Raw genomic sequence first — 13,304 nt, 5'->3', positions numbered from 1 at the left:
CCACTTCTTAACTGACCGGTCAATTGAACACTTCTTGACTAGTTGAAAAATGTTTTAAATAGTATCTTGCAATTCTGGAGTGTTATCTATCATTATTCAATAATATTATGTATTTTATAATAAATTATTGGGCATTTGTGATGTTCAATTTACCTATTCTTGAAGGAATCCATATAATAATATCGAGTCCATTTGGTTCCCTGAACGACGCCACCGCGAAGTAACGCACAATAGAAATATAAATTTCCGGGTATTTTTAAAATTAATTAATATTTTTTAAATCAATTGACACAAAAAAACTTGCTTTTCACAGCAACAGAAAGAGGAACATCTTGTTTAAAAAACTGATTAAAGGTGGACGGAACCACAAACATCGACTGGATTACAGCAAGGCCTCGCATTGATGTTTAAATAGTTCAGTGTCTTCCACAAACCTTTGCACAAAGCCAAGGCAAAATATCAAAACCACATAAATAAAGAACAGGAAATCTGGGAATTGAATATAACTGGAGCAGTATTGTTTGGAGTGATAAAGCGAGAATTCTTATTGGTGGAGCACAGAAAATCCTCATGCTATCGGCAAGGTCGCTTTGGATTCAATGCCTGTGTAGGAATTTTCCGCGATAGGTTTGTGGAAATTTATTTCTTTTATTGAAAATCTGGCAGCAAATGGTTATATTAATATTTTGCGAACATGTGTTGTTCCATTTTTGGACGACTTACCATTAACTCTTGGAAGGTGTATTTACTATCAACAAGATGGTTACTCCACTTACAAGGCACTGATCGTAATTGAACTTTTAAACGGAGAGTATGGACAATATTAGATTGGAACTAGAAGCCTGCGAGATCGTATTATCTAATACCTCAAAACTCCTAAAAATAGAATTTTCCAAACAACAGCAGAGTTAGAGGACGTCACTTGAGAAGCGTTTGCTTGCATCAATCCTATAACGTTAATGAATAGTTGCCATTTAGTATGAAAAAGGTGTGCTCAGTGTATTGAAGAGGGCTGCACCCAATTTGAACAATTAATGCAAAAGGTTGGGTCAATTTGAATATGTATTAAAATAAAGTTTTCGTTTGATAAAATGTAACACATCATACTTTTCATAATTTTGGTACATTTTAAATTGCTAAAATAATTGTCGCAAATATATTGGGTATATTTTTTTGGTCTTTCTCTCATGTACATCCTTCCTGTAAGCAACTGCTAAAATGCCTGGCTTGCGTTCAAATGTTCATTGTGTTGTTCCTTCCTTAAAATGAATACACAATTCTCAACCATTGCTGATGCTTGACATTTTGTTAATGTACATTTGAGATATCTTTTTCCAATAACTGCAATACACATATTTTCTAATCTTTTGTTGCTTCTTTTCTGGTGTTAAACGGTTCAAATAATTTTATTCCAGCTACATTTCCTTTTATTTGAAGCACAATCCAGTGCCTTGTCCAACTAAAAGTCTATAAGCATAATATTTTGTATTTTTATAACAAAGGTAACCTCTACCTTTATAAACTTTACTAGGAGTTACCAGTATTTTTTTTAATAAACTTCAAATATATTTATTGAATACTTCAAAAAGTGTCAAGAAATATTATTTCATTTTTAAATATGTATTGTTGTTTAACATTTATTGGTGGCTTCTATTCTAAAGGTAGAATCTATCTACCTGTTGTGCGGTATCGAAGGACCAGTAAAAATTTTGAGAATTTTACGTTTTTAAATGGATTTATTGCAAAAAACAATAAATGAGTACAATTGTAGCTCTATGTAACGCTGTTGTTATTGCACTGGCGGGAGCTTAGCGGTCCGTTATCCTGCTCGTTTTCGTTCGGGCAAGTTCGGTCAACACAGTTGTTGGTCTGGGCGCTTGGCGCGTGATTTTAAAATATGAATTTAGTCACATTTGCACTAACATACGTCGCCCCCCTTGAAACACTCCAGTGTTTCAAAAGAACTAATGTCACTGTTACGAAATTAGTCTTGATTGGGTAAAACCCAGCACTGGTCGTTTAAGAACACCTGAAGTTGTTTGAACAGTAACAGTCCGTGTGATTCCATCTGTATCTGGATGTAGTTGAATGACTCTTCTCAGTCTCCACTTCAAGGGTGAAAGTCCATCCTCCTTTATGATCACTAGGGATCCAGTTTTTAGTAGTTGTGTTTTATTCTCTCGCCATTTTACTCGCTGCTGAAGTTCTGATATATATTGTTTTGACCATCTCGACCAAAAATGTTGAGAAAGTTTTTGTATTGAAATCTTGAGAGAGTGTTCTCCTTCAATTTAGTGAAGTCGCAGTCTGGTATGGTGTTCATTGTTTGGCCAATTAGAAAGTGCGCAGGGGTTAAAGGGTTAAAGTCGTTAGGATCTTGGGGCATAGGATAAAGTGGTCTGGAATTTAAACATGCCTTTATTTGATATAGAACTGTGCAAAATTCTTCAAAATTTAAGGGCGCGTCGCCAATTACTCGCTTTAAGTGGTATTTCACCGATTTAACACCGGCTTCCCAAATGCCTCCGAAGTGGGGCCCGCGTGGTGGAATGAATTTTCAAAGAATGCCATCATTCGATAGAGAATCAGAAATCTTTTTATTGTTAGCGTTAAAATATTGTCGAATTTTGCTGTTCGCGCCTACAAAGTAGTGCCATTGTCAAATAACATTTGCGAACATTTACCATGTCTTGCCATGAATCTCCTAAGGGCTTATAAAAAACATTCTGAAGTTAGGTCAGAAACAACCTCTAGGTGGATTGCTTTTATGGCAAAGCAAACAAATAGTGTAATATATGCCTTGGTTGTTTTGAAATTTCTTCCCTTTCTATCTCGAAGTAGAAAAGGTCCAGCAAAATCGACGCCAGAATTAGAAAAATGACGAAAAGGAGTTGTTCGTGTGGCAGGCAAATTTCCCATGATATACTGTTCGGGTTTGGCATTGAAACGAAAACATCGTAGGCATTCATGAACAACTCTTTTAACAAGATTACGACCGGACAGTGGCCAAAATGTTTCTCTTATTGAAGCTAAAAGAGCTTGGGGTCCAGCATGCAATAAGGCTAGATGTTCATGATGTGCAACCAGAGTAGAAAAATGATGGTTAGACGGTAATACGAAAGGGTGTTTTTTGGAAAAATCAAATTGTGAAGAATGAAGTCTTCCGCCAACTCGTATGGTTTGAGTGATTGAATCAAAGAATGGGTTTAAACTTAAAACTTTACTTTTATTGTCAAGTTTGGAGTTCGAGAACATCCATGAAATAACAATGGTCGAGTTACACCAATAAGTTACCCGTTGGAAAGTGATGTTGGTTGATGAAGTTACCCTTGATGCTAGTTCAGCTAGTAACAACGCACCACAAAGTTCCAGTCTTTGAAGGGTGGTTTGTTTTAATGGTGCAACGCGGGTTTTGGCAGTGTAAAGTTTGGAAGTTACGTCTCCAAATGTATCTGTACAAGGCAAGTAAATACAAGCTCCATAAGACTTTTCAGATGAGTCCGAAAAGCCATGTAACTGGATAGAAATTGGATTGATGCAAAGTATATGTCTTGGAATTTTTACCTTATTCAGGTGAATCAACTGCGAATGGTATTTTGACCATGTGTAGTAGAGATCAGTGGGTACTGATTCATCCCAGGAAATTTTTAATTTCCAAAGTTGTTGCAGTATGATTTTTGCAGAAATCGTTACTGGTGACAGAAGACCGAGGGGGTCAAAAATTTGTGAAATTATAGAAAGAATTTGTCGTTTAGTTACTTTGACATTGTGTTGTGAGTTGATAGCATATTGAAGATTGTCGTGTTTTGAATCCCACAGTAATCCAAGTGTTTTGTTTTGCTCTTCTCCGATGTGAAGAATGTTGGATTCGAACTTTGATTAAATTGATGTGTCATTTGATGACCATTCTCGAAGTGGAAAACCGTAATCATTCAAGAGTTTGGATAGTTTATCCTTTATTTCCTGGACTTCTTCTTTGGTGTCGCCACCAGTTAGAAGATCATGTACATAAAAATCATGAAGGATGATGGAGCAAATTTTTGGTAAATCATTTTTATGCCGATGAGCAACCTCGTGTAATGATCTTATGGCGAGAAATGGGGCAGAAATAGTACCGCAGGTTACAGTGTTAAGATTGTAAACAAGACACTCGTCATCTGGGTTAAAACGCCAAATAATTCTTTGTAATTTGCGTTGATTGGGTGTTATAAGCACTTGCCTATACATCTTAGCAATGTCTGCGCTTAAAACAATGTTGTGTCGTCTGAATCGCAGAAGGATGTTAAATAAATTGTCTTGTATTGTTGGACCTACTAACATTAGATCGTTGAGTGATATATCTGATATATTTGATGGAAGAACAATCAAATACAACTCGTAATTTGGTCGTTGTTGAACTCTCCTTGAACACAATGATGAGGAAGAAAGAAACCTGAACTCTCTTGTTGGTTCTCATCAAGTGACATGTGATTCAGTTTTAAATACTCGTTGATGAATTCATGATATTAAGTTTTCAAATTGAGGTTTTTATTTAATTTACGTCCTAAATTGAGAAATCGGTTGGTTGCTATTGCTCGAGAATCTCCAAGCTTTGAGATGGAGTCCTTCAGTGGCAACGTGACTATGAAACGACCGTCATCATTTCGAGTGGTGTTTTGTTTGAAGTGATTTTCACAATAAATTTCTTCATTGGAAAAAAATTTTGTTTTTGGATATTCTTCTAACTCCCAGAAATGTGTTTGAGAAGTGTTGAACATTTTAGATGTAACTATTGAACCGGAAATTATCCACCCCAACTTAGTTTTCTGTAATATTGGAGCATGTCCCTAGTTTGATTTGACCAATACACAAGAGGTCCCAAAATGTGTCAGCACCAATCAGTATGTCTACTGGAGCAGGTTGGTGAAAATCAGGGTCAGCAGTGTGAGATTATTTGGAATTGTTAATGTTTCCCTGTTGATTGGAAACGCAGGAATATCTCCGGTTATGTTGGGCAGCACCAAGCATGAAAGTGTTCTCCGAAAGTTGTTTGTTTTGGAATTAATTTCAACAGAGACCATGTAATTTACGGGATAATCCAATTGATTGATTCCAAAAATCGAAATGTCAACTTTAGTTTTGGGTAGATTTAAAATGTTACAGCAACGTTGTGAAATGAAATTAGATTGACTGCCGTTGTCAAGCAAAACTCGGCAATCGTGTGGAGTTCCAGATCTGTCAAAAATTGTCACGACTGCAGTGGAAAGTAAAACCTGAGTATTGATGTGTTGACGGTCAGTGTAACAGAAGTGCTGCGATTAGTAGAAGTAGCACTGTCGCTATCGTTGGCTGTAGTTGTGGCAACATTGTTTGTTGTGGAATCCTTGTTTGGGAAATGCAAAAGCGTATGATGAATTTTACCACACTTCCTACAACCTGTAGACTTACAATCCTTTGTAGAGTGTGTTGTATTTAAACAGTTTATGCAAAGGCGTAAACATTTCGCTGCGTTTAACCTCTCATTTGGACTAAGTTTTGTAAATTCAGAACAGTAATAAATTGTGTGGTCTTTTTCACATAAAGCACATTTTCTTGTTGACACAGATACCAAAAATTTTGAAGATTTGGTAAATGGTTGTTTGTAAAATTGTTGTTGTTTTAAATCGTTTGATTCTATTGATTCTAGAATCCTGCATCGTTCCTTTAAAAAGCTAGTTAAACACTCTAAAGTTGGTAATTCATTAGTACTGTTTTGAAATTCCCAAGCGCGACGTGTAGAATTGTCAAACTTGGAGGAAATCAAATAAATTAATAAATCATCCCATTGATCGGTGGGGTGGTTAAGAACATTTAAAGCGCGTAGCTTTTTTTGCATTCCACCTAAAAGTTGTCTCAAACCCTGGTGAGATTCTTTTGTGATGGTAGGCAAGTTAAAAATTACTTTAATGTAATTGGTGACTAATAAATGTTTATTTTCAAAACGTTTTTCAAGCATTTTCCATGCGACGGAATAATTCGCATCCGAAACTTGCAATGATTTTATTGTATCAGCGGCGGTACCTTTCAGTGAAAGCCACAAATAATTAAATTTTGAACATCCGCAAGGGCACTGCTTTTGTGGATCACTGATAAACAGCTTTTGCAGGAGCGCAGTAATCCACAGGTTTCTCACTTTTTTAACACTTGGTGGTTCAAAATTCGGTTCGGAGGAACCAAAATGTTGTGCGGCATCGGAAGGACCAGTAAAAATATTGAGAATTTCACGTTTTTAAATGGATTTATTGCGAAAAAACAATAAATGAGTACAATCGTAGCTCTATGTAACGCTGTTGTTATTGCACTGGCGGGAGCTTAGCGGTCCGTTATCCTGTTCGTTTTCGTTTGGGCAAGTTCGGTCAACACAGTTGTCGGTCTGGGTGCTTCGCGCGTGATTTTAAAATATTATTATTATTAGTATTTACAAAGAAAAATTTTTTCAGGATTGCAACGGAAAGTTTTCTTGAAAACCCCTCGAGTTTTCGAAGATACTATCAAGGCATGTCTTTTTTCAAACAAACGGTAATCTTTTTTAAACGCAAATTACACTCACATGAAATAGAGATGCAATTTTAAGTTATTTGCAAAATGTATTTTCACTAAACTGAAGAAATATTGGATAGGAAATGCAGAAACCTGAATAAAACCTACACAGGCATTAAAGACAAGATTGGGAACACTGGAACCAGAACCAGGTTGATGAAATACATAGGGAGGACAAAAAACAGTTAACCGCCCTAACCTAATAAACTCGACAGCAGTTCCTGTTATCAGGAAAAAAGCCCTTTGCCGAAAATAAGAAAGACCCACCCGCTATCCCAGTGACTTCCCACTCCAATCAAAGCAACACCTGTGTACCCTAGGTAAGTTTCAACAACTTTTTTATATGTATAATTCAAAAAAATAAAGGCTTATAACATGTTTTTATTTTAGAAGTACCAAAATTAGGGAGTCAAAGGGTTGAATGTTTTATCTACGAAGAAGGCTGACAAATATCTTGTAAGCTCGCAAGCAAGAAAATCCAGAAAGAAACAAATAAAATTTTGCACTTACGTAATTTACAAAAAAAGGGCAATAATTGACTATTTGCAATATCTACTTCCAGGTGTGGTAGCTACTCTTCTAATCATATCAAATGTCTTGCTGTGCAAAAAAATAGACCTCTTTTAATAAGTTTAAAAATGTAGGCCTCGAAAATATTCTAATAAGTTGCCTTCATAACTCCTTACCAGTCTTCGTAATACTTCTGACTTTTTGGTATTGGACAGCTATCACCTTCATTATCCTCAAATATTCGAATTGGTTCGGCTAATTCCAAAGGCATTTGACCAAATTATCCTCCCTCATTTTGTTTTTAATTAAAGTGTCCATAAGGACGTTTCAACTGTCTGATGTAGTAGGTACTAGAGTACAAAGACGTTTCCACTTTATTAACACGTTAAATCAGCAACACAAACACTGAATAAGATATTTTGAAAAAAATCTAAATCTCCAAATCAAAAATACTCAACAAAAATAAGGCACCATAACCTCTACAAACATGTTTTCATTCGCTACCGCTACGTCTCGAAAGCGCTTTGCTACGTCCGCTGGATGTGATCAATCCTAATCTCTTGGACTAATAACTGAGAAACCTCAACAGTCGTCGGTAATGGGCGAATGATCATATTCAATTTGCCCAACTGCCTCTTAAACGAACGAAGAAACGACTAAGACGCTTTTTCTTTGTTTTTCGGTACAACAGCGAAGGAGTGAAGACTACCTGAGTATTGTTGTGCAAATCTTTAGGCATCGGCCCTAATTTTTATTGTTTTCTGTTATTTGGTGAGTCCATTTAACGCATCCAGTTATATATCAGTTTTTGTGGCTGGTAGTTTCCTCCTCTTGGCCCTCTAACCTTAATCATGGGGGACTCTTCGGGGGGCGAGGGCCCCCCGACGGTTAGTGCTGCACAAGAAAATGACAGTTTATCCAATGATTCTCAAAATCGTCCGTTGAACGCCATTATTTGTAACATTTTGCCACCGGATTGCAAAAAAACTGCTGAAGATATTTCCAGGCTCCAGTATTTTGATGTGCTCTCAGGTGAAGAGTTGTCAAAGTTATCGGCAGAGATCCAGATTATCAAGAATCAGTTCGAGCAAGATGCTGAAATCCTGCGGGAAGTTGCCAAAATCTCCGCAAACATAAGAAGGACAGTAAATCGGAAAACAAAATATGAAATCACCGATCAGGGGCCTTTTATGGTGATTCTGGAGAGGATTACAAGTAAGGTGGGGACTCTTCATCCTATGAACTTTGGGAAGTTACTTCAAGCGCAGAAAGTTCAAGGTATATTGAAAATTTCTAGAAAAGGAGCCAATAAAATCGGTTTGGAGTTTAACACCTCTGAGTCTGCAAATAAATTTTTATCTAATGAATCATATTCGACAGCTGGTGGGTATAATAAGTATATACCTCAAAGACTAGTCACTTGCCGAGGGTTGGTGAGGGACATTGGTGACTTAATTGATGAGGATGATTTTTACTCTGAGGCAGAAGCCAAGGTTAACATCGGAAGATCGCTAAAGCGCGTTAAGATTGTTAATGTTCGCAGACTAACTAAAAGGGTCAAATGCCCAGGTGTTTTGCCTGGCACTTTTGGTTTCAAGACAGTTCCATCTAATGATTATATAATAACATTTGAGGGTAAAACTCTTCCAGAATCAATCTGTATCTATAAAAATGAGTGTTCAATCGAAAAATATGTTAGTCCTGTTGTCTTATGTATGAATTGTTGCAGGTTTGGTCATTGGAAAAACCAATGTAAAAGCAAGGGTAGATGTAGTTTCTGCGCTGGAGATCATCCAGTATTTCATTGTGAACTGAAAGAACAGTTTTATAAGAAGAAACCATGCCCGACAGACCACTTAAATCATGAAGGTAAATGCAGCCTGGGTAATTGCGAAATATCTCCAAAGCCAACTTGCATCCACTGTAAAGGCTCTCATCAGGCCACTGATAGATCATGTCCGGAAATGGACAGACAGAAGAAAATCAATGAGGCTATGGCATGGTACAACCTATCCTTTTTTGAAGCGGCCAAACTCTTTCCAAGACGTCCCAAATCAAGTGAGTTTAATCGCTCTAATGAAAATTTCCCTCCTATTCATAACACGGTTGCCCCCGTCTCTCAGCCTTCTCCTAGATCTGATTCTAAAACTTATTCTGTCATAGCAAAAAAGCGTAAGTCCCCCCAAATAGAATCAGGGTATGATAGGGACGCCCACAGGGATTGTCTCGTGCCCCCGTTGACTAGGCAGAAGTTGAATCACACTAGCAAAAGTCAATCTTCTCCCTCATATTTAAATGACATCGTCAGAGTCCGAGATGGACACAGCTTCTCCAGGGGTTTCTTCCTCTGGTGAATTTTGGTATCGGTTTGAAAATTTAAAGAAAAAAGTTTTGTCCAATATACCCAGTAAAAGTGCTTACCATGAAATTGAGAGTCTTTTTGACTCCCTGCCTCCTCCCGGAGGATGCAGGTTTTAATTTATTAATGTTCCCAGATCGACAGTCAAATCTTTCTGTTAAAATTAGTAATTTCTCAATTATTCACTGGAACACTTGCGGTATTAGAAGTAATCGTGATAGTATTATTAGACTTATTCGTGACTTTGGTCCTGATATAGTCATGATTAATGAATCTTTTTTACTCCCACATATAAGTTTTCCTTGTCTGGTTTCTCCTTTGTCAGGGACGATCATATGGATGGGTATGGAGGGATTATTGTTTTTTTACGCTCCAACATCGGGTATAATGTTTTAGATGTGTCAGATATCCCCAGGCCAGATAGATGTCAGGTTATAGTGTTGGAGATGGACAGCCTTTTTCTAGTTTCGATGTATAATCCTCCTGACCTTCCTATGTCTCGTTTGTTCTTAGATACTTTGGTTGATAGACTTAGGTCAAAACCCGTTTTTTTTTTGCTGGTGATGTAAATTCTCATAATGAAGAGTGGGGCTCTACAATTAAAAGCTATGTCGGTCTGGCTAACGGCTCTTTACTATCAGACTTTATTAATGATAACAACTTCTTTATTCTTAATGACGGGTCTGCCACCCGATTTACAGGGAATGAATCCCGTTCTGTCCCCGATTTGGTATTTTGTTCACACGAATTGGCTCATGTTGCTGATTTCCGGGTGTTATTCGACAGAGGGTTTAGCGATCATTTCCCGATACTGTGTCATATTCGGTGTAAACCGGACAGTTCACATCATCCTGCTCACAATGTTTCTAAGGCAGAGTGGGACAAATTCTCTGAATTGATTAGTATTGGTTTAAGCAACCCCCTTATTACGTCATACATCACGAGTGCTCGTTAATGATCGCTAAAAAGAGAGAGGCTTTTAGAAATTATAAAATTTCCCCTACTCTAGAGAATTATGTTAATGTAAAAAGAACTCGGGCCAGTTGTAGAAAATTTCTTAGGGAAAAGAAAAGGGCGGGATTTAAAAAATTTTGCCAGAGTTTATCTCCCAATGAGAGTGCTAGGTATGTATGGAAATGTGTGAAAAAATTTTCAAAGGCTATTAACCGGGCTAATTGTCACCTCCCACTTAACTTTTCAGTACCGGCGGAATTGTTGGACTCCTTAGTGGGTCATGCCGATGGTGTCGTTGAGGAGACAAGTTTAGAGGGGGATAACAACACTGCAGTTTCTCCCTTGTTCACTCTTGATGAGTTTATCGCTGTAGTTAGAAGTCGTAAAAACACATGCCCCGGCTTGGATAGAGTTTCTTTTGAGTTAATAAAGCATCTACCAATAGAGGGAGCCGTGTTCTTAGTGAATTTTTACAACAAATTATTGAGAAATGAGTGCAGTATACCTGATAGTTGGAAGACGCAGCTGGTTGTTCCAATATTAAAGCCGTTTAGGGATCCTAATCTTCTTAGTTCTTATAGGCCGATTAATTTGTCATCTACATTCGGTAAAGTGCTGGAGTCAATATTAAAGTGCCGAGTAGAGTGGTTTCTTGAACATCACAGATTGCTATCAGAATCTCAAACCGGCTTTAGGCGCGGTAAGTCCGTTATGGATAATGTTTCCATCATAACAAGTCATATTTTGTGTGCTCAGAGCAAAAGTGTTCCTACTGTTATGGTTGCATTGGATATTGTGGGTGCGTATGATAATGTTAACATCCCCACGCTAATAAAGGAGATGGATAAGCAGGGTATACCTAGGGATGCTATAGGGATAATCAATCGACTTCTCCTCAACAGGAACCTATTTGTTAAGGATGCTGTTGGGCACCTTTTGGTCGGACCTAGATCAACCAGTAAGGGGGTCCCTCAGGGATCTCCCTTAGCGCCTCTTTTATTCAATATATACGTAAATTCAATTAAGTTAGTAATTCCTCATAGGGTTTCTATTTTCCAGTATGCGGATGATATTGTTCTTCTATGTAGCGATGTCAATGTCCTCTTTGCTATAGACTTGATGAATAAAGCCTTGGTGGCAGTGGCTGATTGGATGCATAGGTTTAACTTGCAGCTTAGTCCGCAAAAGTCGTCTGCTATTTTATTCTCTAGATCTGCTTTGGTTGGACTTCCCGACTTGGTAATTAATAGTGTAAATATTCCCTGGAAAAATGAAATTAGGTACCTGGGAGTTACATTTGATGCTAAGCTTACGTGGGTTCCACAGGTTGGCAGAATGATTCACAAGGCAGCTAGTGGAATTAATATTATGAGATTTCTATCCAGGACATGGTGGGGAGCCCATCCGTCTACTCTTCTGATATTTTATAAAGCTTTTGTGCGTTCCCATCTTGACTATGGTTCTATGGTACTGGGGTGCTGTGGGAAAAAAACCCTGTCTGGTCTGGATAGGATTCAATATCAGGCTTTAAGAGTGACATTGGGTATGATGAAATCAACTCCAATTAATATTTTATCGGGAGAGGCTTGTGAAACAAGTTTGGAGGTGAGGAGGATTATGTTGGCTTCTAAGTTTTTGGTCAAGTCCCTTAGAATCAGAAATAATCCTAGTTTCTTAGCTACCCAACGATTATATATTGCCTATCAAGAAAATCATAACTTTTTTAGAAGGAAGGCGAATTTACCCTTAGTTGAGGCATTTGACTACACCGCCACATATCATAATATTATCGATAGTGGAGACGTTCTAGCGTGTTTTAATAAGGAGCTGGCCCCTCAGCTTACGCCTATTAATTTTGTTAATTCCAAAATTGAGAAAGGGGTGGGTCTAAATGAAACTGAGTTTCGGGAATTTTGTTCTAAAATGTGGACCGGGGAAGAGTCATTTATATTTACCGATGCCTCTAAGGGACCAGATGATAGAGTTGGCTTTGGAGTATTTATTCCGTCTCTCAATGTTAGGGTCGGGCATGGGTTGAATAGCGCGTTTTGTATTTGCTCTGCAGAAATGGTAGCTATTAGTTACGCCCTAGATCTTATATTAGATTATAATATTAAACGGGCAGTAATTGTCTCCGATTCCAAAAGTGCCCTGCAGAGCTTCGGATGCAGTGCGGTTGAAGCTTCCAACAGCTACATTCTACTAGATATTAAAGCAAAGATTGATATTTTGAAGCGCAGACTTGGGCGGAAAATATCGTTATGCTGGATTCCAAGCCATTCGGGGATAAGACATAATGAAACGGTGGATAGAATAGCCTCAGAAGCTAGACTTTTAGACCCGCTGAATTTAAGGCCCCCTTTTAGTGAATTTATCCCGATAATTAGAGCAAAGATGTGGCACATCTGGGCCATCAAGTGGAGAGAGTGGGGCCGGTCAAAGGGCAGACTTTATAGTGCAGTTTATAAGACACCTCCAACAGTTCCATGGTTCCACAAACTGCAGCTGTCTAGAAAGGAGATTACAACAGTGTGCAGAATGAGGAGTAATCATTGTAGTTCCCCAGCACATCTTTACAAGATAAACGTCAAAATATCTAACCTGTGTGCTTGTGGAGGGGTGGGAGATATTGAACATATTTTGTTTGATTGAACTTTAAAGTTTAGTCTCCTTCGCTGGAGAAGATCTGACAATCCTCGACATTTGGAACTTCAAAAATCAGCCTTCTTCGCCAAAGAAGATACGAAAATCCTCGACATTTAGAACTTCAAAATTCTGTCTCCTTCCTGGAGAAGATCCGAGAATTTCGACGGAAGTCGGCAATGGGCGAATGATCCTGGTAGTCGTGCCCAACAGCTATCTGTGAAACGCATCATTGAATTGAATTGAATTGAAGCTTTTTCTGTTAGGACTGTGTGTGCCG

General features: G+C 38.0%; 2 protein-coding genes and 1 long non-coding RNA gene across 5 annotated transcripts; all 3 read left to right on the top strand.

The window, feature by feature from the left end:
• The first annotated feature begins 6,465 nt into the window (after positions 1 to 6,465).
• Positions 6,466 to 7,246, top strand: LOC132704734 (uncharacterized). Its single transcript, XR_009619316.1, has 3 exons — positions 6,466 to 6,878; positions 6,949 to 7,068; positions 7,121 to 7,246. It is a non-coding gene; the product is annotated as an uncharacterized LOC132704734 (long non-coding RNA).
• A 603-nt stretch (positions 7,247 to 7,849) lies between these two features.
• On the top strand, positions 7,850 to 9,346 carry LOC132704973 (uncharacterized). 3 transcript variants are annotated; one of them, XR_009619342.1, is made up of 3 exons: positions 7,850 to 8,346; positions 8,798 to 8,937; positions 8,998 to 9,346. XR_009619342.1 is itself a non-coding variant. In XM_060675338.1 (2 exons), exons 1-2 carry the CDS (start codon positions 7,920 to 7,922, stop codon positions 8,881 to 8,883), a joined length of 450 nt encoding a protein of 149 aa, XP_060531321.1. In that variant the 5' UTR covers positions 7,850 to 7,919; the 3' UTR covers positions 8,884 to 9,346. The 3 variants fall into 3 exon arrangements, 2 of the variants coding, with proteins under 2 accessions (XP_060531321.1, XP_060531320.1); XM_060675338.1 differs by having other exon boundaries at positions 7,850 to 8,283; positions 8,798 to 9,346; XM_060675337.1 differs by having other exon boundaries at positions 8,798 to 9,346.
• A 1,048-nt stretch (positions 9,347 to 10,394) lies between these two features.
• Positions 10,395 to 13,033, top strand: LOC132705067 (uncharacterized). The gene has a single exon (XM_060675500.1). It carries the CDS (start codon positions 11,093 to 11,095, stop codon positions 13,031 to 13,033), a length of 1,941 nt encoding a protein of 646 aa, XP_060531483.1. The 5' UTR covers positions 10,395 to 11,092.
• The last annotated feature ends 271 nt before the right edge of the window (positions 13,034 to 13,304 follow it).

This window comes from Cylas formicarius, unplaced genomic scaffold, assembly GCF_029955315.1.
Source record: "Cylas formicarius isolate icCylForm1 unplaced genomic scaffold, icCylForm1.1 PGA_scaffold_7__23_contigs__length_41026272, whole genome shotgun sequence".
Taxonomy (NCBI): domain Eukaryota; kingdom Metazoa; phylum Arthropoda; class Insecta; order Coleoptera; family Brentidae; genus Cylas; species Cylas formicarius.
This window is presented reverse-complemented; position numbering and strand designations above follow the sequence as displayed.